Source organism: Nilaparvata lugens, chromosome 9 (assembly GCF_014356525.2).
Source record: "Nilaparvata lugens isolate BPH chromosome 9, ASM1435652v1, whole genome shotgun sequence".
Classification (NCBI taxonomy): Eukaryota; Metazoa; Arthropoda; class Insecta; order Hemiptera; family Delphacidae; genus Nilaparvata; species Nilaparvata lugens.
In genome coordinates this window covers 15,056,327-15,081,435 of record NC_052512.1, presented here as the reverse complement: position 1 = coordinate 15,081,435, position 25,109 = coordinate 15,056,327, and the positions used below count along the sequence as shown (strand labels likewise).

The following is a 25,109-nucleotide window of genomic DNA, read 5'->3' as shown; positions in this document are numbered from 1 at the left end:
ATAGATACTAATAACTATTCAAGTAATTAATATTCAATATCTGCGTCATTCACTCTGTATTAAAGCCTGTTTGTTCATGCATATTAAATATATTTTTGCTGTATCAGTCCAATCTTTGTCATTTGGATTATCACTTGAATGTCTTTCTTACAAAAGATGAACAAAATTCCAAATTATTCAATTTATATCTCAAGGACTTCTGCTATTACAAATTAATACTGTCTGACAGTACATTTTGATACCAATAAAAACTTCATTAATTGAAATGAATTACTAGGTCTCAGACAGAAAAACAAAAGTATCTGTCATCAATGGTGTTATCAGTTGAAGATATAGATATGACGATAACGACTAGAAAGGCTGAGATTATGGCTAACAATTTGGAATAAAAATCAATTCCTGAATTATTTAATAGAATAATAATAATATATTGTGTGAATTTGAGGTTAGGTTCTATATAAACAACGCTTGTCGGCAAGATCAATAACGATCAAGCTGAACATCTACAATTTAATGAGACACTCGCTAGCAAAATAATTGCATCTAGGTAGTATCCCTTAAGACAAGGACAAGAGGGTTTCATATATTTATAGCACGCAAAATGAAAGATATGAATGTTTGAAAAGCAAATATAAATGTTTCTTAATATATGTGAGCAAATAAAAAACACAAAAACATAATAAAAATAAAAAGGAAGTGAAATCTAATTTTTCTATGTGCATTGATACATTCAGTAAACTCGAGCCTAATCTGACTGTTCACCAATCAGAGCACAGTATTTGCTCAGGCTGAAAAATATGTTATTCAAAATCTCCACGTGGTCTTTATTAGAATTATAAAAAATTGTAATTGTTGTAGATAATTGTATGAAACAATATAATTAGAATAGAATAGAAGTTAAGGATAGAAATATTTAGTTTTAATAAAGTGATATGCTCTCGTACTATGGACTATTTGTAGTATTAAATTGCATCATCGCAGATGATTTGAAATCCTCCAATAGGAAAAGCTATTCAAATTTTATGCAAATTTAGAGTTGGAAGTACCATTGAAAGTGAATAGGGGAAGACCAACTGCCCACTTGCTTGCCAGAGACCGACCAAGAAGCCCACCAATATGAGAGCAATAGACTGATTTCCTTATGAAAATTAATTTTTATTTATTGCCAAAGTTCAAGTATCAAAACTTTTAATAAGTAATAAACTTAACTCAGTGAAGTCGCTCTATGACATGAGTTATTAATTCAAAATATCCCCATTGGAGAGGACGACAGCAGCCTACCAGAAAAGCACAGAATACATGAGGCGAAACCATGCTACATCTTTAAAAAATTTGTGGAAAATCTTCACACATGAGTTATTTAAATATAATTTATTGAGAGGATCCTCAGTGCTACAAATTAATAGAAATTTCATGAAGCTAGCTCATCGAAGGTTTTACTTGAGAATCAAGCTTGATTCAAAGATAATTGTGCAAGTGGTATTAATAAGGGAAAAGTCATATTTAAAATATATATATGAGAACTAAATGTTAAATCATATATCACTATTTGAAATTATTAAATATGCTCAATTAATGTATTTTAATATCAGTATTATTAGCATAATAAGAATTATAGGAGCTCAAGTTCACAAGATAAATTATTTAACCAAATTCCACTGATGGCCCAACTTATACCCTGAGATTTCAAATTTGAAATATAAAATATTATTGGAATATTGAATTATAAAATTCTGATTCAATAAGCAGGAGTGAGTCAAATAATTGAGCTATAGAAATCTGTAAAATGTATGCTGATATAAAAATCATGAAAGTTATTAGTTGATCAATGCTATTAAGCAGAGCAAGAGTTTTAATTGAGCCAACTGGTTTTTTTTCCTTGTGTATTTTCTCATATTGTATTTGCTTTTATTGTTTCATATATTATTTTTTGCTCATTGATTTCATTGTAATTATATATTTATTAATTGAATGGTGTTCTTTTCATTTTTAATCCTGTCTTCATGCATGACCAATCTTGTACTAGTATTTCTATTCATTATTATTGACACATTAATAGAATCATCAACCAACTGTATTCTTCATCAAATAAGTTGGATAAATCAGTGATATACAGTATTGATCACTAAATCTTCAGAAATAATACATTCTCAAGATTTATTTAAATGGTTCAACCTATTCATTGAAATCAAATTAACTGAAATACAAAGTCTTAGTATTAAGTCGAAGCAGTACTACAGCCTCTTCTGCACCTATAATTGCGGAGTCAATCAATGCAGCGGTAAAGATTGCTGATTAATGAAGCAGCAGCAGTTTGCAGCAAATGATAGCAGAATTTGGCATAAGCTCCTCGAAGAACTGGTAAGGATCATATGCTATTTTTATTTCAGCAGGTGCCAAAATATCAAAAATATTCAAATATCACATGCTCTACCGACAAACTGCCAGCTGGGCACATGTAACTCCGAAAGGACGTTACAACTGACAACAGAGTAAATAGCTACTGACAACAGCTATAATGAGATCCACTTCTTAAAGTCAGTGGTTCTCTTTTAGGAGAACAATGTTGCCACATTTCATTTTCCAAGGATTCATATAATAATATATAGTTGCAATTTCCCTTCGTTAATACCAGTTTATAATAATGGACTCCATCCCAAATATATTTTATCACCAAGAAAATACATCTTTTATGAGGAATCGTCTAGTATGCATCCACAATTTCTGTCAAAAAGTTATTCAATTACGAATTATCAGTATCACCTTTTTGAACCGATGTTTATATTTTAAATATTTTTCAGGGCTGCACCACTTCCCAGATGGGAAGAAAAGTTACAAGGGAGATACATAGCTGAAGATGGTAGAGCAGTTTTTCTAAATAAGAAAGAAAAAATATAGGAATACACAATTTATTGGTTCAAAATTTAAACAATTTAATTTGAAACGTATAAGTTAATATTTTCATAATATATGAAAAAAGGAAGCAAGTTATAAAGCAAATCTCAATTTGCTATATATAATAAAAGAAAGAACTGGCTTATATACACGTACGGGATAGGAAATTCACGAATGACGCATCATCAAGTCTCAACTACTCAACTGATTAATTTGGAATTTTGCATATAGATTCTCAACTTACCAAGGATTGTTATAGACCTATTTTAAACTCTTCAAGTTTCCATTGGGTAAAGTTTTCAGTTTGTCATGTTTTCAATTAGACCCTTGAGGAGCACGAGTTACCTGCTAGGTTTATAAACCAAATTGTCCCATTTATATTAGGCTAATTGTCCCATTTATATTAATTTTCTCATTTATAATGTAGCCTATTGTTTTTTTGTATTATTTTGAGGTAATAAAATTTTATTTGATTTTAAGTTATAATAATGTGAAATACTTCTTCTATGTTTAGTTTTGAAGCATCTAAATTTGAAAATCTACTTTGTGAAAATACTTGAGGACCGAAAATTTTGTGAAGTAAACAACTAACATGATTTAAACTATTTCGGACTATGTGCTATGTTATCTAAATTTATGAGAGGAATAGCACAAAGTTACCTATTTTTCCTTTCCTAATCATTTCGATAATGTAATTATTGTATGAATGAATAAAGAATAAAATTCAGTGATTTTCTGACACACTTTGTATAGCATGGTGAGTGGAGTAGTAGCATGGGGACCGCTTAAACTGGGCTGGCGACAAAGTGGGCCGACGACAAATTGGGCTGGTTTCCAACCCAGTTTGTTGTAGCATGCTGGATGATGACACAAAAGTAGGGAGAAATTAATGCTGTTAGGTGGTGACAGTGATTAGTGAAGGAAAGAGCATCCAACCTTTCTGTCTTCGAGAAAGAGCCATAATAAAAAGTAATATCTCTCGGACTATACTCACTGTATTATACATAAGTAATTATTAAGTAATGTATTATAAGTACAGCAATCAATATCAGTGAAGGAATCTAATCTAATTGAGGATTAAATTCATCTGAGGAAGAGCTTTATGAGCTTAGCTTTTATCTAATCTAATTTAGGATTAAATTACATAAAAGTTGAACTCATGAAGCTCTTCTTCAGGTAGAAGCTTACCTGCATTTTTTCTTGAAGCTTACCTGCATTTTTTCTTGAAGCTTCCATTTTCCTTCGAGCTGATGTGATCACATATGTTGGCAGATATGTTCAAATTGATTCGACAGGCTTTATCAATGAACAATGATTCTTCTATAACAGAGGTCATCATGTAGGCTAAGAAGTAAAGAATCAAAACCAACTCAACGCTCCAATTTATTATTCCATCTCGTTAGCTCTGTTCTCTGAAAAAGTAGAAAAGAGCATGAACATTTTATATAGGCTAATCAAATTGAATCATTTCATTGTAGAAGGCTCTTGAGATCGTCAAGAGAAATATTCTATTCGCCAAAGGTAGAGCATAAAGTATAGATGGTACAGTGAGGTCCACGTTATAATGGCAGTGGAGAAAGATAGGAGAACAACGTTGCCGATCCTCACTGTCTTGTCAATGCCTTCTTGACGGTAGCTGATACAGGTTTATCAATGTAATATTAATTGTTCATTCTAGTTGAAAATAATCAATTATATTTTATTAAGCAAGAAATTATATTATTTTTCAATAATTTTATAATGAATTTCCATAGTTAAGATGAAGTATTTTGTTGATAAATTATCAATTCTCTCTCTCTATATATATATATAATATATATATATATATATATATATATATATATATATATATATATATATATAACGAGTTTTTGCAACTTCAGTTATGTTGCTTCTCGCACCCCAATCGCCATCTTTCCTTATTTATCCAGTCTCCTTCAAAGAGATCTCTACTCTCCATTTGAATGTGGACATTGAATACCCATTTCTTTCGCTGGTACCCAATTCCATACTTTCAAAGGAAGTCTTCCTTCATTCATTCTGCACAGGTGTCCATACCATTTCAATTGTTTCTCTTCAATGACATCCATTATTGTATTTTTGCGCTCATTCTCTCTCTTATTATATCATTCCTGATTCGATACAGCAACATCAATCCTAAACTCCTCCTCCAGTACATCATTTCCGCTGAAAGAAGTTTTTGAGAAGTTAATTTGTCCACACACCACACTTCTGACCCATACGTCATGACTGGCTCACCCTAGTGGAAGTGATCAATAAAAAAAAATGTATTGATATCAATAGGTATTTGGGCCAATACACATCAATAGGCATTCATGGATATGTATTGATGAGTATTGGCCCAAATACCTATTGATATCAAAACACATCAATACATAACCATGGATATCAATGCATAACCAGCTGTATTGATATCAATACACATCAATACATTTCCATGGATATGTATTGATGTGTATTGGCCCAAATACCTATTGATATCAATACATAACCATGGATATCAATGCATAACCAGCTGTATTGATATCAATACATATCAATACATTTCCATGGATATGTATTGATGTGTATTGGCCCAAATACCTATTGATATCAATACACATCAATACATATCCATGGATATCAATACATAACCAGCTGTATTGATATCAATACACATCAATACATTTCCATGGATATGAGTATTGGCCCAAATACCTATTGATATCAATACAAATCAATACATATCCATGGATATCAATACATAACCAGCTGTATTGATATCAATACAGATCAATAGCCATCTATAAGCAGCCTGTCTCCCTTATAGAAAAAATCCTCTTTTGAATCTAGGAGAGCAGCTTAGGATGAAGATAACATTTGCAAGGATTATAATATTTTAACCCAGCTGCAACTGGCATCAGACAAGAGAGTATACCTGTTTAATTATCTATAATTAATATAAGTAAATTGGATTCAGTGAATAGATGTCTATTGATATATTGATGAAAAATTAAGGGATGTAAATAGTTAAGACATAAATAATGTGAGAAGTTTGTTTATTAAAATAACTCATATGCATGTCATTTATCTATTAAGAAAGGTTCTTATTGTAGTGCTCCAGAATACTTCAATCTCTTCCTGTTTAAAGTAGCAATTTTTTGAACTACGTACTGGTTTATGTTACTGCACCTCAATCCAATCTCAATTTTTGTAGCATTCAGATTTTCCTCCAGGATCCGGTGTTTGAACATTTCTAGAACAAATAACAGTTCAAAGTATACAATCTTTACAAATTAGAAAATGAGGATTTTATTTCCTGAATTAATCTGCTAGCAAATTTATTTAATAACCTAAAAATGTATTTAAATATGCATGACTCTCTCTCTCCTGAAAGGAAAGTCCATGATAACACAAGAGCATTTTTTTCACATGAAAATTATGTCCTCACAGTTTTACATTATAACGTCATATTCTGGTGGGAAAGTCGAGAAAATCACATTTTTTCACGTGAAAAAAAGTGTAAATGTTCTTACTTTTCACTACATTTTTTCTACATTTCTTGTCCCACATTTGGTCATTTCTTTCACATGAAAATTTCCAAAAATTCACATGAAAATAACGTTTTTAAAATAGATTTTTACAATATTTTATCGTGAAAAGATGGAGAAGGATTACCTTAATTATTCTGAATAAATAACCTTTTCAATTATTGAAAAGAATTATTCTTTATTTTTACATTAAAAAACTATATATCTTATAAAACTTTTGAATAACCGCAATATAATGTGAAGTAAATTCTCTACCCTAACTTTACAATAATTTTACAAAAAACTGAATAAAAATTAAATTCAACTATAAAGTCCTATTCAGACAAATGGATTTTTCCTAGTAAGTAGTGATATATGCAATCTAACAGCTGGATACTATAATTACAAAAAGAAAGCTCATTTTCATTTGTAATCATTCAACAGCTGACAAATTTCAAAAATGTTTCATGTAAGCTTCTTTTTTCAGCTGTTGGATTTTGTATCAGCCATTTGCTTGTATTAGCTTTGCATCACCAATGGGAAAAACCCATAAATGTCTGGATGGCCAATAGGGAGATTTTTGCTTTAATAAAATGGTGAAACAACAATAATTTATATTAAAATTGAATTCATTTTCAAAACATCAAAGTCTTCAACCCTTCAATAAGTTCGAGACTGTTGTAGATATAATACTGTAACTTTCAGGATAAGTTATTGGTCGAATACTCCACCTTTTGACATACAACTGAATTTCAACTCCTCATAAGGGGATGACTTGGGAGTTGTAAATCAAAGATTTTGAATGTAAATAACCATTGTGTATTATCTTAAAAGCCTTCTCAAAACGAGAAAGATGAAATCAATAAAAATCTTCTATGATACTTTTATCCAAAATGGTGGCTGATTGAAGTTTTGGTTTTTAAAGAAATTATTGATAAAATTCAATTAGCCGCCATTTTGGGAAAAGTATCATAGATTTTTATTGATGTCATCTTTCTAGTTTTAAAAAGGCCTTTATAATGATGTATCACACAATGGGTGTTTACATTAAAAATATTTGAGTTATAACCCCTAATTTCTTTACAAACTGTAACTTCAATCAGCCACCGTTTTGGATTCAAGTTTCATAGTACATTTTAATTGATGTTATGTTTCTTGTTTTAAAAAGCCCTTAAAAATAATGTACCACACAATAGGCATTCACATTAAAATTTTCCAGTTAAAACTATTGAGTCACCATATTATACATTCTGACCCAGTCAACCCCTTATGAAGGGGTTGAAATTCAGTTGTACCGTACGTCAAGAGTTAGAGTATTAGACCAGTAACATATCCTGGAAGCTACAGTATTATATCTACAACAGTCTCTAATTTATTGAAAGGTTCCCATACATATGACTCACCCGGTATGATTACTAACTTATAATGATTAGCACAAGCCTAGAGCTCATGTGGACATCACCCATAGAAAAAAATTATTTGACTTTATATTCTGTTTTGAATGAATCAAAATTGAGACTTAATTAGATTTCTCTTTGCTGGTAAACCGAGTTTTTGGAGACTTCAGTCAGTATTTGATTACTGTACTGCTTCTATGTATTTTTCTTCTGTGTTGGAAAATTTCATCACCACAGCTCCTATCAGAGATGAAACAAAAGTTTACTTATAATTAAACATATTTCAAATAATATTTTTTGACTGGAAAATTGGAAAAACACACATGTTGCAAACACACAGTCTCACTCTTTCTTATTATATAAAATATATATTGCTAAAATGAGAGGACTACACCGATAGTTTTTCTAAATTGGAATAAGATATAAAGCTGTTAATATAAATAAATGAATCAATTGTTTGCTGGAAAAAGTTTAAATAAAGCCTGCCGGTCCAGAAAACAACTGAATAAATTTTAATCTATCAATCCACAGTCATATATTATTGATATTAAGTTCATTATAATAACATGAGTGTAGATTAGTTTGTGGTGACTTCAATTACTTAGGCTAGGCTAAATAAAAAGTTTTGTTACACATTTAAATTTATATGTACCAGCATATAACCCTGGAATGTGTCTGCCTAGAATAATAATCATCTTATTTCCAGCAATGATAAATTCAAGAGGCTTTTCTTTTATTATTATTAAGTTATGCCTTAAATAATACGGTATCCAGTGTTGTGTTATAAGGTTATGTTATGCGTGGCCTATAATAGTCTTTTGAAAAGATTATCATTTAATATATAAGTATTTAGACCTATAATAAATTTATTCTTTCATTTTACAGTTCATCAATAAAAACAAAATCACTTGACTTACCTATTATTTCCTGGATAAAATCACAAAAATTACAGACTACGAAATTCATTCGAAAAACTGTTGGTACTTTGCAAAATTTATTGTGCTTGTGCTTGTGCATCGACATCATGTCATCATTCTATCGATAGGCCCAAAAATGTTGATATAATATTATCAATACATTGATAAATAATAATTATCGACTATTAATAATTACATATTCTCAAATGTCATCTACATCTTTGTTTGGAAATGTGTTATTCAAATTACATAGTTTAAATAAGTAAAAGTAGAATACAATCCTGATTTCTACATTTTTGAATGCAATAAATCAGTTTTCCCCAGGAAAAAAGTTAGAATTAGTTTGATATATCAATTGTTAAGACTTTGATATTTCTATTTCACAGTATGTTAAAACTCAATTTGCATCATCCTTGATTTTTGAACTTAGCGCGTTGCCAGTATAGCCAACGTTTGGCAGATTTAGTCTGCATTGTTTTCAATATTTGTATCTTTGTAATAATTTCAATTTGTTGTCTAGTATTATTTGATTAATTTCAAATTTGTCCTTTTTCACTTGCTTTTGAATAATATTTGTGTTTTGTATCTTTATTCTTGCATTTCTCACTTGCGGAAATCGTTGTAGGTAGGTTTTGCTCCACTCGGCTTGCCGTGGCGCTGGTGTGCTGCTTCTTTGTTTCAACTCAATTCCAAAATGTAAAAATTGGCCAACTCTTGTTTTCAATTTTCGAATTTGAATTTATTCCAGCTGAATATTCAATACTTTCATGTTTCATTGGCATATTTGCGATAAATATTGGCCTAATTCAATCAAACAACTTGTATGTCTTCACGGATTGTGTTTGAATCTCAAATTTCTGGTAGGTGTAACCTCACTTTCCATTTGAACACGCTTTTCTGAACTCAATTTTTAGAATTTAGTTTAAAGCTCTTTCCAATTTTACATTGTTCATCTATTTCAATCTTTTAAAAAAAATGTCAATTTAGCATTTTGATTTCCATTGAATTCTCAGTGATCTACTTGTCAAGTTGCTATTCCAATTTTGTCTTTGTTCGGACATCACGTTTCAAGAGCATTCAATTATTTGCATTTCTGCAAAAATCCAAGATCATCAAGATTGCTTAATGTTTCTACAAATCTTTATTTCATATTCTTGTTTTCAAACTCTTTGTACTCTGAACTCTGTGTAGTTCAGAGCGCTGTTGCTACAGTCAACATATTTTCTTACTGTAGGGTATTTTCTTTTCCTCTGTCCACAGTTTGGATTTTGGGGAAACTCAATCTCTCTCTACATCTCTCGAATCAATCTGCTACCGAATCTGTTCTACAATTCTACCTACGATCGAATCTACCGATAAAGGTCTGCAGTCTCTATTGACAGTCGAAATTGCATCCACTTTGGGGTTCCATATACCCTCCCACTCACTTGGTCGACTGTGCAATTTAGCATTCCACTTTGGGGTTACATATACCCTCCCATTCTCTGGCCGGTATGGTGATGATGATTTCCATTGCCGGAGCATTTCTTACAAATGCCTACAATCTTCGACAGCTTTCGACATCCTCAAGATACTCAGGTTGAGTAATTGTATATTCATCATAAATTTGTAATATCATCCATTCTTATTCATTCATTATCTATTTTCATTCATTCATTATCATTCATACTGCTATTGTTCATTTACTTATATAGATTTATCTTACTTATGAGCTGTGCCTACAAAGGCAATCAAAGAGTTTGTCATTTCAGGACATTGAATAATATTCAAAATTTTGAATACAAAATCATTTTATTTTTTGAATCTTGTTTCTTTACAATTGTTTCTTTACAATTTGAAAGTCTTACAATTGGCATCACATTCAACTTATGTATTTTGGAACTTACATCACAATTAATTCAACAATAAAAATAACAATTATTCACTACTTGATTTTGCAATTATTCGCATTACCTATTGTTTTGGTAGGACGAGTTGTATTCAGGACTCAGCCTACCTGGTCCTCTATTAATTTTGCTACCAGAAAAGTTATTTTGATAGATATCAGGCGCATATTTATCACAGTATCAATATTATTGATAATATATCAATATTTTCATTCAATATAATAGTAATAGTGGCAATTTCAAAATTATATTGACAATGTTACTGTTATTAAAATATTTGATATTAATTTCAGGTGGAGATTATTGATTTTTTATGGGGGGACATTTGTGCTTGACAGTGAAATAATGTTGGAAAGGATAAAATAGTAGGTTGTTATTATTTGAATTGAAACTCCAACAATCATTTCAAAGTATGTGTGAGTAATTCCGGATACTGCATGATTTTCCTCATAAACTGTGATCTAATTTGAAAAAGTATTATAATTTTTCCAATTTTGAATGGAATCATTTTAAATTCTAGGACAAGGTTGATAATATGAACAGAAAAGTCCATGAATTTTTTCAGAATTTTTCATGATGAACCAAATTTTTTTTTAAATTTTAAACGTCAGTAGCACGTTAACGGCACGTCTGACAGGATTTTCACATAGGACAAAAAGTGCTGGAAATTAACTTCTACACCCGAATCAGTCATCAAAAATACATTGTTCCAGGAAAATTAAAAATCTGCCAAAATTATTACAAAGTTTTTAACTGCATTTAAAATTTCCGCAAAAGGTCTATAAATCGTTAACGGTGCATTGTAGACGATTTTTGCAAGAGACAAAAAGTGCTGGAAATTAACTTCTACACCCAAATCAGACATCAAAAATACATTGTTCCGGGAAATTTGAAAATCTGCCAAAAATATTCAGTTTTAAACTGCATTTAAAATTACCGCAATCCTATTGCGGATATATGGACTCCTATTGATATCACTAAACTTGTAGTGATATCAATATAAGTTCATTGACTGTATTTACCGTGATTTCTATTGGTATCCATGGATTTCTATTGATATCCATGAGCTTCTATTGATATCACTAAACTTGTAGTGATATCAATATAAGTTCATTGACTGTATTTACCGTGATTTCTATTGGTATCCATGGATTTCTATTGATATCCATGAGCTTCTATTGATATCACTAAACTTGTAGTGATATCAATATAAGTTCATTGACTGTATTTACCGTGATTTCTATTGGTATCCATGGATTTCTATTGATATCCATGAGCTTATATTGTCACTAAATATATATCACTAAATATATCACTATTATATATCACTAAACTTGCAGTGATATCAATATAAGTCCATTGACTGTATTAAATTTACTGTGATTTCTATTGGTATCCATGAACTACTAACTTGTAGTGATATCAATATAAGTTCATTGACTGTATTTACCGAGATTTCTATTGGTATCCATGGATTTCTATTGATATCCATGAGCACGTATTGATATCCATGAGCACGTATTGATATCCATGAGCATATATTGATATCAATAGAGTTTTTCTATCGATTTCTATGGATCTCTTCCACTAGGGTTGGGATGAAACATTCAACTGTGCAAATCGCGGTCTTTCAGTGGTCAAGTCGTGGTTAAAAAGTCACATTCTAACATTAAATACAATAGAAACTAAATATATAACTTTTTCACCTAAAAGAAGCGGTCAACCTTCAGAACATTTAAAACTAATAATACATAATCATAACTGCGACACTCCCAACTGTACTTGTTCAACTATAGAAAGAGTTAAGTCAATGAAATATTTAGGAATTACGATTGATCAGCATATTAAATGGGACATTCACATCCAAAATCTTTGTTATAAATTAAAATACTTGATTACAATATTTTACAAAATTAATCAATTGAAAGACTTGAACATTCTCAGAACAATTTACAATGCATATGCTCACTCAATCTTCCACTACAATATAGAAGTATGGGGAGCAGCCTTTGACACCCATTTCAATAAACTTTTTACTATTCAAAAGCATATCATCAGGGCTGCGCTAGGAAGACCAAGACGCTATCCTAGCAGACTAATATTTGATGAGATAAACTTACCAACGCTTCGCCAAACGTACATAACAAACTTAATTATATTCATAAATAAAAACACACATCTATTTACTCAACGCAATGTCACTCACAATTTAAAACCAGCAAGTGTAAGTGCTTACAGTATAAATTTCACTGCATTGACAACCAGCAATCATCAGTTCAAGTTCCAGAGCGATAAGCTAATAAATAGGATACCAGATGATTTCATTAGGGATAAAATTACAAGTAATAAATTAAATAAAATAAGATCCTGGGTAAAAGAGAATTACTTTTTTAAAATCGAAAACTAAATTATTATAATTATGACTTGTTTTTAACACACTCAGTTTAAACTTGGTTTTTTTTATTACCTAAAAGAATTTTTTTATTATTATTATTATAATTTCTATATACCTATTTCTATTATTGGGCTTGTTGATTTTTGATTCAAGAATTGATTTGTGTATTTATGTATACATATTTTTGGTTTTTGGTTTACTATCTTTTGGTTTGTATTTTAGAATATTATCACGGCAAATGTACCAATAATTAGAAGAATATTTTTGAACTCGTGGCTGGAGCTCAAGGCTTCTTTTTCCAGCCACACCAATGTATATTAGTTGATAAGTGTTATTTTGTAAATTTCTAGTGAATTGGTAAATAAATAAATAAGAGAAAATAAATAAGAAATTTGCGATGAAGAACTACAAGAATTATTTTGGGTACTGATCATACGTGGCGGTAATTTTGCCGCTCAATGTTTGGTGGTATTTTTGCCCCTGAATGTGTAAGCTCGACTTTTTTTCACGGCAGAAACCGCCCAGTGTGTAACCAGCGTTACTATTGTGTCTCCGCTGTGATGCGATCGCACCATTCACACCACAGAGTCTCAGTAAACTCTAAAAAATTATATTTAACAATATTATTTATATTGACATTTGAACAAATATTTGGGAACAGTAAAGTCCAGTCAATATAGACATAAAAAAGGGTGTGTGCTTGCAATTTATATCGTAGTTCTGATTTTTTAATATTTTATTTGGATACATGACAGAGGTTCAGAGCCAAATTCTTCATGCAAAATTCCCTTGTGCTATATATAGAGTGGCCTAAAAACCTCGTATTTTCGGTTCATTTTCCAGTTTTCAGCTATTTCCGGCAAAATCAGTGATCGGACAAAAAAATTTGCTCTTGCCTTTTTTTAAGATTATAAAATTCTGAATGAAATGAGATCATTCGGAACTCTCTATCTCCAATGAGTAGTGGGTTATGATTTTTCAAATATGAGTGATATTTTAAGAAAAAAAAATCAATTTTGATCATATTTAGTTGTGATGATATTGAATCATCATATGACTAGTGTTTTCTTCTTATGTTTCTGTTATCAGATGTTGAACTATTTATTCTAATTTTGAATCTGTTATGAATTCATTACTGATCAATAAAGCCTAGAATGCAGAGGTTTTTCATTACAATTTATTGATCAGTAATCGAAAAATCATCAAATCAATTCATCTTATCAAATACGAGTCAATCAATTTCTATTCTCTATTTCATAATGTCTATTCAACAACAAATGTATAATCTTCAAATCTTTTCTGGAAACGAAAACTGAAAATTCGCGTTACGATGGACAAATTTTTGAAACCAGACAAGTTTGATGGTGATCCGAATTCTCCAACAGCTTTACAAGAATGGAACTTCTGGCTAAAGACTTTTGAGAATTTCATCGCATCTTTTGACGAAGAAGACATCGATGATGAAAGTAAGTTGCGGTTGCTTACCAACTTTCTATCTTATTCTGTTTATCAAACAATTGCCGACAAAAATTCATATACTTCGGCTATTGACGCACTAAAATCTGCATATGTAAAACCAATAAATGAAATATTCGCTAGGCATAAATTGGCAACTAGAAAACAGTCTTCAGATGAGACAATTGACCAATATAACCAAGCTTTACAACAACTGAGTAAGAATTGTGGGTTTGCAGATGTTGATTCTGAAACTCATAGGAAAACATACATTCGTGATTCATTTATCCGGGGCCTCAGCTCTCATCAGATAAGACTGAGACTTTAGGAGTTTGACAAGCTAACTCTTGATGAAGCTATTGAAAAAGCACGTGCCTTGGAATCTGCCAGAAATCAATCAGCTTCTTACTCTTCTGAAATAACTCTTAATGCCACTTCAAATAATTCTTCAGAAAATTCATGTAAAGAAACAAATTTGTCAGCTGTAAAAACTGGAAGCTCAAGTTTTCAAAAATGTTATTTTGTGGTCGTCAGCGACATAAAACACGTCAGCAGTGCCCTGCACTAAATGACTCATGCGAAAAATGCCAGAAAATAGGTCATTGGAAAAATGTCTGCAAATCTACTAAAACTTCTTCATCTTCGGCGCTTATTGCAGCCTCTACTGTTCTTGAAAATGCTACAGTACAAGCTCAGGTAAACAACATTCCTACTTCTGCTTTGATAGATACAGGAAGCACTGAGACATTTATTTCACACTGTTTTGCTAAAAAATGTGGACTTGAAATGTACCCTACAACTGGTGCAGTGTCCATGGCTTCAACATCACTAAGAAAGAACATTTCCTTTTATTGTGTAGCTCATTTAGAATTTTCAGGTCAACATACCCCAAAACAAAATTCAGTGTATTGCCTGATTTGTGTGCTAATGTTATTGTAGGACATGACTTACTTAATCAACACTCTGAACTTAGAGTTTCATTTGGAGGAACTAAACCCCCATTGACTATCAATTATCTGGCTCCAGCAAAGATAGAACCTCCACCACTTTTTGAGTTTTTAACTAAAGACATTAAACCTATAATTACTAAATCCCGAAAGCATTCTCTTGAAGACACTAGTTTCATGGAGAAAGAAATTGAGAAACTGCTAGATGATGGAATTATTGAAGAAAGCAGGTCTCCCTGGAGAGCTCAAGCATTTGTAGTGAAAAACGAAAATCACAAAAAGCGAATGGTAATAGACTATTCTCAAACTATTAACCGATACACACATCTTGACGCATATCCCCTCCCTAGTCTTGAAGATATTGTTTCTAAGGTCTCAAAAAACTCTGTATTCACCACTATTGACTTGAAAAGCGCTTACCATCAGGTACCCCTACGAGAAAAAGATCGACCTTTCACTGCATTTGAGGCATGTGGCCGTTTGTATCAATTTCGAAGGCTTGCTTTTGGTCTGACAGATGGTGTACCCACTTTTCAGCGAGTCATTGATAATGTTATAATAATGAAAAACTTGAAAAAACGTATGCATACCTGGATGATGTGACAATATGTGGTAAGAATCAGAAGGAACATGATTTGAATCTCAAAAAATTCTTAGATGCAGTACAAAAATATAATTTTACAATCAATACAGAAAAAAGCAAATATTCACTTACTTCAATAAGCTTGCTTGGCTATAAAATTGAAAATGGGACAATTTCTCCTGACCCTGAACGTCTGAAACCATTGCTCAATCTTCCACCCCCAGATAATAGAAAGGCTCTTGAGCGAACAATTGGAATGTTTGCACACTATTCCAAATGGATATCCAATTATTCATATAAAGCTAAACGGCTTCTTACAGCAAAGACCTTTCCTTTGACTTCTGAAGCTAAAGCTGACTTCAATCAACTCAAAACTGAGATTTCTAAGGCAGTAGTTAGTACAATTGACGACTTTGAACCTTTTGTGGTTGAAACAGATCCATCTGATTTTTCAATTTCAGCTGTCCTATCACAGTGTGGACGTCCAATAGCATTCTTTTCTCAGAAGCTGAATGATAGTGAGCGTAAACATTCATCCATTGAAAAAGAGGCTTTTGCTATTGTGTGTGCTCTTAAAAAGTGGAGACATTTCTTACTTGGAAGATTCTTCAAAATTATCACTGACCAGCGCTCTGTATCATTCATGTTTGATATAACTCATCAAAATAAAATAAAAAATGAAAAAATACAACGATGGCGATTGGAGATGTCATGCTACAATTACGAAATAATTTACAGACCAGGAAAGGACAACCAAGTAGCAGATGCACTTTCCAGAGTGTGTAATGCAACTCAAACCGATAAATTACACTCCCTACACTGTGACTTGTGTCACCCTGGAGTGACCAGAATGATTCATTGGGTAAGAACTCATAATTTACCCTATTCAGTTGAGGATGTCAGAAAAATGACTTCTTCATGTCAAACATGTAATGCCATAAAACCTCAATTTTTCAAGAAATTCAAATCTACTCTCATAAAGGCGACACATCCATTTGAAAGATTAAGTGTGAACTTCAAGGGTCCTCTTCCATCAAAAACTAAAAACAAATATTTGTTGACAATAATTGATGAGTACTCTAGGTTTCCGTTTGCATACCCTTGTCCGAATATGAATTCATCAACTGAAGAAGTCATCTACTATTTTAGTGATAATTATGTGAAATAATTATCCTACGTTTGTTTAAGAGACACCTGAATTTGAAAATCTACATTGTGAAAATAATAAGGACGGAATTTTTTTCCTTTTTTACTCTGTTTGTAAATGGTTTTGTTCAGGATTGGCACCCTAATCCTGGTCATTGATCTCTAACAAGAATTTCAAGCTTTACTTTTTTTATGTTTGGTTTGAAGCATCTAAATTTAAAAATCTACACTATGAAAATAATTAAGGATTGAAAATTATGTGAAGTGAACAACTACAGGACGTAACCTATTTCGGACTATGTGTAACCTTATCTAAATTTGGGAGAGGAATAGCAAAAGGTTACCTTACTTTTTCTCTCCCTATCATTTTTGATGATGTACTTATTATATGAGTCAATAAATCAATTCAGTGCCTTGTGAACTTGTTTACCACATTTGGTTCACCTTCTTATGTACATACTGACAATGGAACCTCTTTCAAATCCAGAGAGCTGCAGGAATTCCTTCATAATCGAGGAGTAGCCACTTCCATGTCATCACCTTATAACGCACCAGGAAATGGCCAAATCGAACGAGAAAATGGTACAATTTGGCGCACAGTGTCTCTTACATTGAAGCATAGAAATTTGGATGTATCTGATTGGGAATCTGTGCTCCCAGATTCTCTACATTCTATTCGATCCCTATTGTGCACGGCTACTAATGAGACGCCACATGATAGGATGTTCCGACACTATATACAATCATCTAATGGGATAGCACTTCCAACCTGGCTTGCCCCTTCAAACAAAGTCCTAATGAAAGTACCTATACGAAGAAGTAAATTCGATCCATTGGTCGAGGAGGTGGATATTCTTCAAATCAACCCACAATATGCCAAGGTACGGCTTAGTGATGGAAGAGAGACAACTGTATCATTGAAAAACCTTGCCCCTCGAGGAGAAGAGAGCATTCAAGAAGATAACGATAAAAATCAAGATGATACAAATGCAGGATCAAGCCTTAGTGATCACGCAGAGCCTGAGAACAATCAAGAAAATTATCATGAAAATCAAGATGAAACAAATACAGGATTCCCCCTCAGTGATGAAGAAGAGCCTCCTGATGGCACCCTGCGAAGATCTTATAGAGAGCGCAAAATGCCTTCTTATTTGAAAGACTATTCATTGAATTCCTAAAGACGGGAAGAATGTGATGATATTGAATCATCATATGACTAGTGTTTTTCTTCTTATGTTTCTGTTATCAGATGTTGAACTATTTATTCTAATTTTGAATCTGTTATGAATTCATTACTGATCAATAAAGCCTAGAATGCAGAGGTTTTTCATTACAATAACATTGTTCTATTGCATATTTCCTTCTTACACAATGAATGAAACCTGTCATTTTCCACAACTGCTTTTTTATCAAAAGTTACTTCCATGATCATTTAATTTTTCTTTTTAAAGTATGCAATATATAATTATCATTTCGGGCCCTGACCCGGGCCCCCTAGACCGGGTAAATTTCATTTTTTTCAGAAAACCTATATTAGCCTACATATTATCCGGGCCCCCTCGCGCCGCGAGGGCAGCGTGGGTGTACGTTACGCCACTGCCTCTGTAATCACAACTATCAAGTCACATGAATGTTTTTAAGTGGGTCATTCACTGAATGTTGCACAACTGAAGGTCCATCGATTCAATGCAGGAACTTGAATGGGGTTGCTGTGGTTGTGGGCGGGGCGAGGCGAATGCTGTCAGAAGTCTGGTAAACTGGTCAACTGACTACGCAAGGTCAGCCGCTTAGTTACACTGCTCGATTTGGAATGTGAGTGGGGTTTTTTGATTATCCATCCGGAGCGTAAGTGGTAATAGTATATTTCGCACCTAGGGCCGAAAATGAGACTTTTCCGGCTCGAAATCGGTTTTCAAGTCCAAGGCCGTAGGCCGAGGACTAGAAAAGATTGAGAGCCAGAAAAACATTTTTGCCCGTGGTGCATTTTTCACCACACAAAAAAATAAAACAATATATATATGAGAATGATTTTCTATTAGGTACTTCCAAAAGCAAAACTGGAAGGTCATAGCTCTAGCAAATCTGAATATCAGGAGATTGTCCAAGTATTTTTATTTTTTATTCTGATTTGTCTAAATAACCTAAAAGATTATTTTCAATTATGTAAGAGGTTGAGTTTATACTTTTTATTCTTCCAAATGACAATAAGATGATATTATTATAAATGTTTTAATTATTGAATAATAAACACAAATAATGAAAAGTTTTTTGATCAGCTGTTTCAGCACACTTGAAATTTGGCCAATCTGAATGTCAACGTCAACAATGCTTGTTGTCATCGACCTAGGAAGTTTAGGTTAGAAGTTCTATCCTACTCTGAAAATCGAATTTGAATAGTTTATAATATATATCTTATCTGTATTTCATTCATCCAAATAAAATGATAGTATATTATTGCAGAATACTTTATTCAATTCTAGAAGCATAAACTGATCCCGTTTCATAAACTATTTGTGAAAACGTTCAGCACCATATTGCCCAATTAGTTCCAAAATCATCCACCAGGTTTCGTGATAAACACAGTACTATGAGGTTTGAGGTTAGATTCTGTTATACTCTGAAAATTGAATTTGAATAATTTATAATATCTTATTTGTATTTCATTCATCCAAATAAAATGATAGTATTTTATTGCAAAATACTTTATTCAATTCTAGAAGCATAAACTGATTCCGTTTCATAAACTATTTTGTAAACACGTTCACATCAAATCAGAATCAGCTGACTTCAAGGCTATTTTACAGCCCTAGGACCGTAAAAATCTAACCGGCCTGGTCAGAAAACAATCACTTTCGGCCTCTATATGACGCACGAAAACCAGCTCATTACATCCAAGTGGGGCAAAAAAAATCATACATGGTGGCCCAACGTAGTTGAACCAAATTGTCGGATAGTGAATTACCCATTTACAGATTAATTTGGTCTATAATGTGTACTTACTTGTTCATATGAATCAATTAGTTTTTTGTCGGGTAGTTTCAAGGATTGGATAGCTTCGAGTGCAGTGTCCCAATGTCCATTATTTATATCAGAGATGAATCCATCAATACTGTCAACTGTATTTTATGAAACTCCAGTTTCTTCCTAAAAAATGAAAACATAAGGATAAAATTAATATTTATAATAATTCTTTTTCACCACACTGCACAGAAAGCAGCTGTTTTCCAGTCCCTATGTAGATCTGAAAGACATTGTTTGCAGACGACTCTTGTCTGACGTCAGAACAGGTTTCTTTCCGGCCTAGGCAGAAAAGAGTACCCTTTCCAGCCGCTAACATGGAACTAAGAAAGGTGATCAAAAACAGCTGATCAAAAAACTTTTCATTATTTGTGTTTTATTATTCAATAATTAAATAAAGCATTTATAATAATATCATCTTATTGTCATTTGAAAGAATAAAAAAGTATAAAATCAACCTCCCACATAATTGAACATAGGCTAATCTTTTAGGTTATTTAGACAAATCAGAATAAAAAATAAAAATAATTGGACAATTTCCTGATATTCAGATTACCTCAGATTTGCTAGAGCTATCACCTTCCACTTCTGCTTTCGGAAGTGCTTAGTAAACAACTATTCTCATATATGTATTGTTTATTTTTGTGTGTGGCGAAAAATAGCGTTCGCACCAGGGGCAAAAATGTTTTTCCGGCTCTCAATCTTTTCTAGTCCTCGGCCTACGGCCTCGGACTTGAAAATCGATATCAAGCCGGAAAAATCTCATTTTCTGCTCTAGGTGCGAAATATACTATATTACCATGAGTATTTTGACAGATGCATAAACAGGTACATACAAAAAATGTTATAAAACAATACTATAATTATATATAATAGTAGCTATTACTACAGTTATTAAATACAGCTAAACAATTATAAAGAACAAACAAAACATGACAGAAATAACATATTACATATTTTATAACAATGAATAACATCACACGCATATTAGCTACTAATTGACTTCGTGATATCCAATCTACAATTACCAAGTAGGCCTGAGCTAATATCACAAAGTTTAATGATGTAAATGCTATCCCACCTATAGAAACATTAATTTCTCTACCGTCCCATCCGCCACCAATCGGCTCTTGTTTTAAAACGGCTTATCTAAGTTAGGGTATCTCTGATATCATGAGGGAGGGAATTGAAGGAGTATAATTTGGGTTACCCTCATAGAAAAAGGTAGAAATTGAATACCTTGTTCTATGACAAAACTATTTGATAACGACATTTTTTTAAACATTTTTGAGATTGATAGAGAGTGTCTAATTATAAGAACAATACAGGAGAGCAATAGTTTGGGCTACCTACATTTTGCGGGCAATATTACATCCAAATTAATCAATATGAAAATACCCAGAAAAATTACAGAAATTTTAATTTCTAAAAAAAGCATAGATATCACAATAATTAAACATTCACCTGTAGAGTTTGCAGTGTCTTTACCAAGTTTGATTCTTTTGGTTATTGTTGAATCAATCTGACGACACTGAAATAAAAAACTATATTAGAATTTTTACTAGAAAAAATTATGTTGATTGATGTATTTCTAACACATTTTTAATATATAACTCAATCCATGGGGGCTGTGTCGGTCCAAAAGAAAATGATATTGAGGTGCTTAGTGGAAAAGCATGGAATTGTCAAACTTGTATCAATATAGTGCGTCGTCAGAGGGCCGTATCCGATTCCACTCCTGTAAAGTCTAACCCAAGTCATGGGTTGGTGGCCGGAGGGGCAGTGCAGGGACAGCCTGTAACACTCGACCAAATGAACAAATTTCTGGACAAACTTAGTGACAACTTATATCAAAGACTGAGTACCGATATTGCTGCGTGTAAGGAGTTGCTGGAGACGAACACGCAGGAAATAAGCAAGCAACGGGAGCAGATTTCAAACCTACTTGAAGAAAACTCCAGGTTAAAAGCCAAATTAAGGGAAACTGAGCTGAACCAGGACGAGCTTGAACAGTACAGCCGTAAAAATACCATTGACATTTTTGGCGTGCCGGAGTTCGAAAACGAAGATATTGCTGAACGTATTATTGGTATTGCGGAGGCTCTCAACGTTAAGTTGGACGCCACATCGATCGACGCGTGTCATAGGCTGCCAAAGCGGAAAAATCAAGCGACTCCTGCCATAGTGGTGCGTTTGGTGCGGCGGGGAGATGCGGAGGCGTTGTTGAGAAACAGGCGGGCCTGCAAGTCATTCACGACCAACGACATCAATGTTCAGGGAAGCAATCCGATCTACCTGAACAAATCTCTAACGGCGAAAAGAAGGAAGATATTCGCAAACGCTAAATTGATGCTTGGAGATAGTGATGCGCGTCGAGTGTGGATTGATCATGCCGGTAGAGTCAAGTTGCGGAGTGTAGACGGTAAGGTGGTTAAAATTCTAAGAGATGAGGAGGATTTGAGTTACATTGAGAGTAGTGGGACAGTAATTAACAAATAGAAAACTTTTTTCAGTCCGTAATGTAATTTATGAATTGGAATAAATATATCTACTTACTATTTTGAGTTAAAAAGTATGATTTAAGTTGCTTGAATTTCTTCAATTCGTTTGAATTTTTTTTCTTTTTTAAAAAATTTTCTCTTGTACTTGAATTTATTAAGTTTAAATCTCTGAATTTGGATTTCTTTAGTTTAAATTTCTTTTAATTTGTTTATTTCACTTGTGCTTAATTGGGGTGTCCAATGAATAATATAAGGCTTTCATAGTGAGATTGAGATGTGTCTATCAGTTTCGTTCTTCTTGACAGAGAATGATGATAAAATTGTTGTTTTTGGATTGGATTCTTTAACGTGTTTCGGTGGTTTGTTTTTCTAACTCATTCAGAAGGTGGAATTATCGATATTTCAGAGAGGTGATGATAAAGTCAGGATAACATCTTTGTTGATAATATTATGATAGAGTAAAGAATTTCTCTGCCTTCCTTTCCCCCGTATTCTTAGTTCCCTGTCACTATCTATCACTATCTTTTTGTCTTCCAAATTCTACCATTGTTTAAAGTTCTTGCTATGATAACAACCACCGCACTGCGTTTTTACTATTCACTATACAAGTCGTTCATATATTTGAATAATTTCTTATTCATATTCTACTTTCGACATCTCAGTCTCATTTTCAATTCTGATTCATTTGTCTCAAAACAAATGCTTGATATAATTACATGAGAATGTATGCTTGCCTTTGAATATTATGCATAAAAGGCCTAACGTCTTACTAAAAGTTCTAACTAGCACTATCCCCATTTTAAACAATAATTTTGGCTTTATAATGAAATTCTGAGCTTGAAAATAAACGATAATGTGAATTTATTACACATCTTCACATAAAAAAAAATCAATTTATTACATCTCTTTTTGCATAACAATCACTAAATTAATTTCTATTGAATTACACGGCTGTACACAGGCTAACTTCATAAGGAAGGTAAATTATTTGTTACCCTTCTTCTTCTTTAACTTTTCTTTATTTTTTACATTTTTTAATTTATTTTTTCTTTCTTGTGCATTCTCCCGATTTGCGAAATTGAATTATTTTTCATCATGGTTTTGTTGGATGATTTTAGCGGTAATATTGAAGATGGATGCTATAATACTATAGAAATAGAAGATATACTCGATTTTCAACCATTTAACATTTTTAATGAAGGCTGCCGATCCTCCTAAAAATCTTACATTTGAACATACGCAGCATGAGGTGTAATTTCGATGAGTTTTCATATATGCTGCAGCATTGTAAAACTGATTATCACTTGATAATTGTGTCGGAGACATGGTTGTCTGATGATCATGAGTTTAACTTCAATCTAAATGGCTATCAAGTAAATGATTCACCGGCTATATTTAGTAAGTCTGATGGATTATGTATATTTATAAAGGAGAATTTGAGGACTGAGACTCTGGAAATTGACATTGCTCCAGCAAATTCAATTATTCTAGATGTTCATGATCCACAGTTGCAGCGAGATTTCACAATTATTGCAGTTTACAGATCTCCATCATTACGGGTTGATGAGTTTATTGAAGACCTAGGCCAGTGCTTAGAAAAATTGAAAGATAGAGATAACATTATTTTGGTCGGCGACATAAATATTAATAAAAATCTAAATACAAATCTTGTAAATGAATACTGTAGCTTACTGCATTTAAACGGTTTCCAATCTTATATCAATAAATCAACTAGAATTCAAGGTAATTCAGTATCCTGTCTTGATCATATTTTCTATAAGAGTAGGGAACCTAAATCTGAAGAGATTCTAGGCGTTATTTTTAAAACAAGCATCACAGACCACTTCGGAATAGGCCTTGTTGTGGGGTTCTTGGACCTCACACTCGAACCTAACGAGCAAGTGAAATTCATTGAAAAAATAAATTATCCACAGCTAATTGATGTTCTAAAAAAAGAATCTTGGGATTGTATAATGAAGGGGTGTGACTTGGAAAATCAAACAGAAATTTTTATTAATAGACTAAATGAACATATAAATACTGCTAAAACTAAAGTTAATCTGCGGCATAAACTACAGCCATTAAAGAATTGGATGAGCGTGAATTTGATCAACTGCATAAGAAGACGAGACAAAATGTATAAAAATATGGCAAAACAACCTCTAAACCTTGAACTAAGGAACAATACACTAGATATAGAAACATACTGAGGAATCTAATAAAGAAAGCTAAACAGGATTATTTCAAGAATAAAATAGCACAAAATAAAACAAACTGTAAAAAATTATGGAGTTGTATTAATGAATTACTTGACAAAAAAACTAGGAACACTAATATTAAAATTGATCCCACCATACTCAACAAGCATTTTTCTGAAGTGAGTAAGACCTATGCTGAGAGATTGCAATTGAATTCTATCCCTAGAAATATCAACCAAGC

General features: G+C 32.5%; 2 protein-coding genes across 2 annotated transcripts in view; one reads left to right on the top strand and one right to left on the bottom strand.

The window, feature by feature from the left end:
* The window catches only part of LOC120352924, a 52,788-nt gene that overhangs the window by 14,192 nt on the left and 13,487 nt on the right, over nt 1-25,109 (bottom strand). Inside the window, exons 3-5 of the mRNA XM_039435263.1 lie at nt 21,634-21,700; nt 20,152-20,295; nt 4,107-4,307 (exon numbers count right to left, since the gene is read on the bottom strand). Coding sequence (XP_039291197.1) covers nt 4,107-4,234 — 128 coding nt within the window. The 5' untranslated portion in view covers nt 4,235-4,307; nt 20,152-20,295; nt 21,634-21,700. The remainder of the gene's footprint in view (nt 1-4,106; nt 4,308-20,151; nt 20,296-21,633; nt 21,701-25,109) is intronic.
* Nucleotides 14,155-25,109, top strand: part of LOC120353054 — an 88,932-nt gene continuing 77,977 nt past the window's right edge. The window contains exon 1 of the mRNA XM_039435536.1: nt 14,155-14,486. Coding sequence (XP_039291470.1) covers nt 14,478-14,486 — 9 coding nt within the window. The 5' untranslated portion in view covers nt 14,155-14,477. The remainder of the gene's footprint in view (nt 14,487-25,109) is intronic.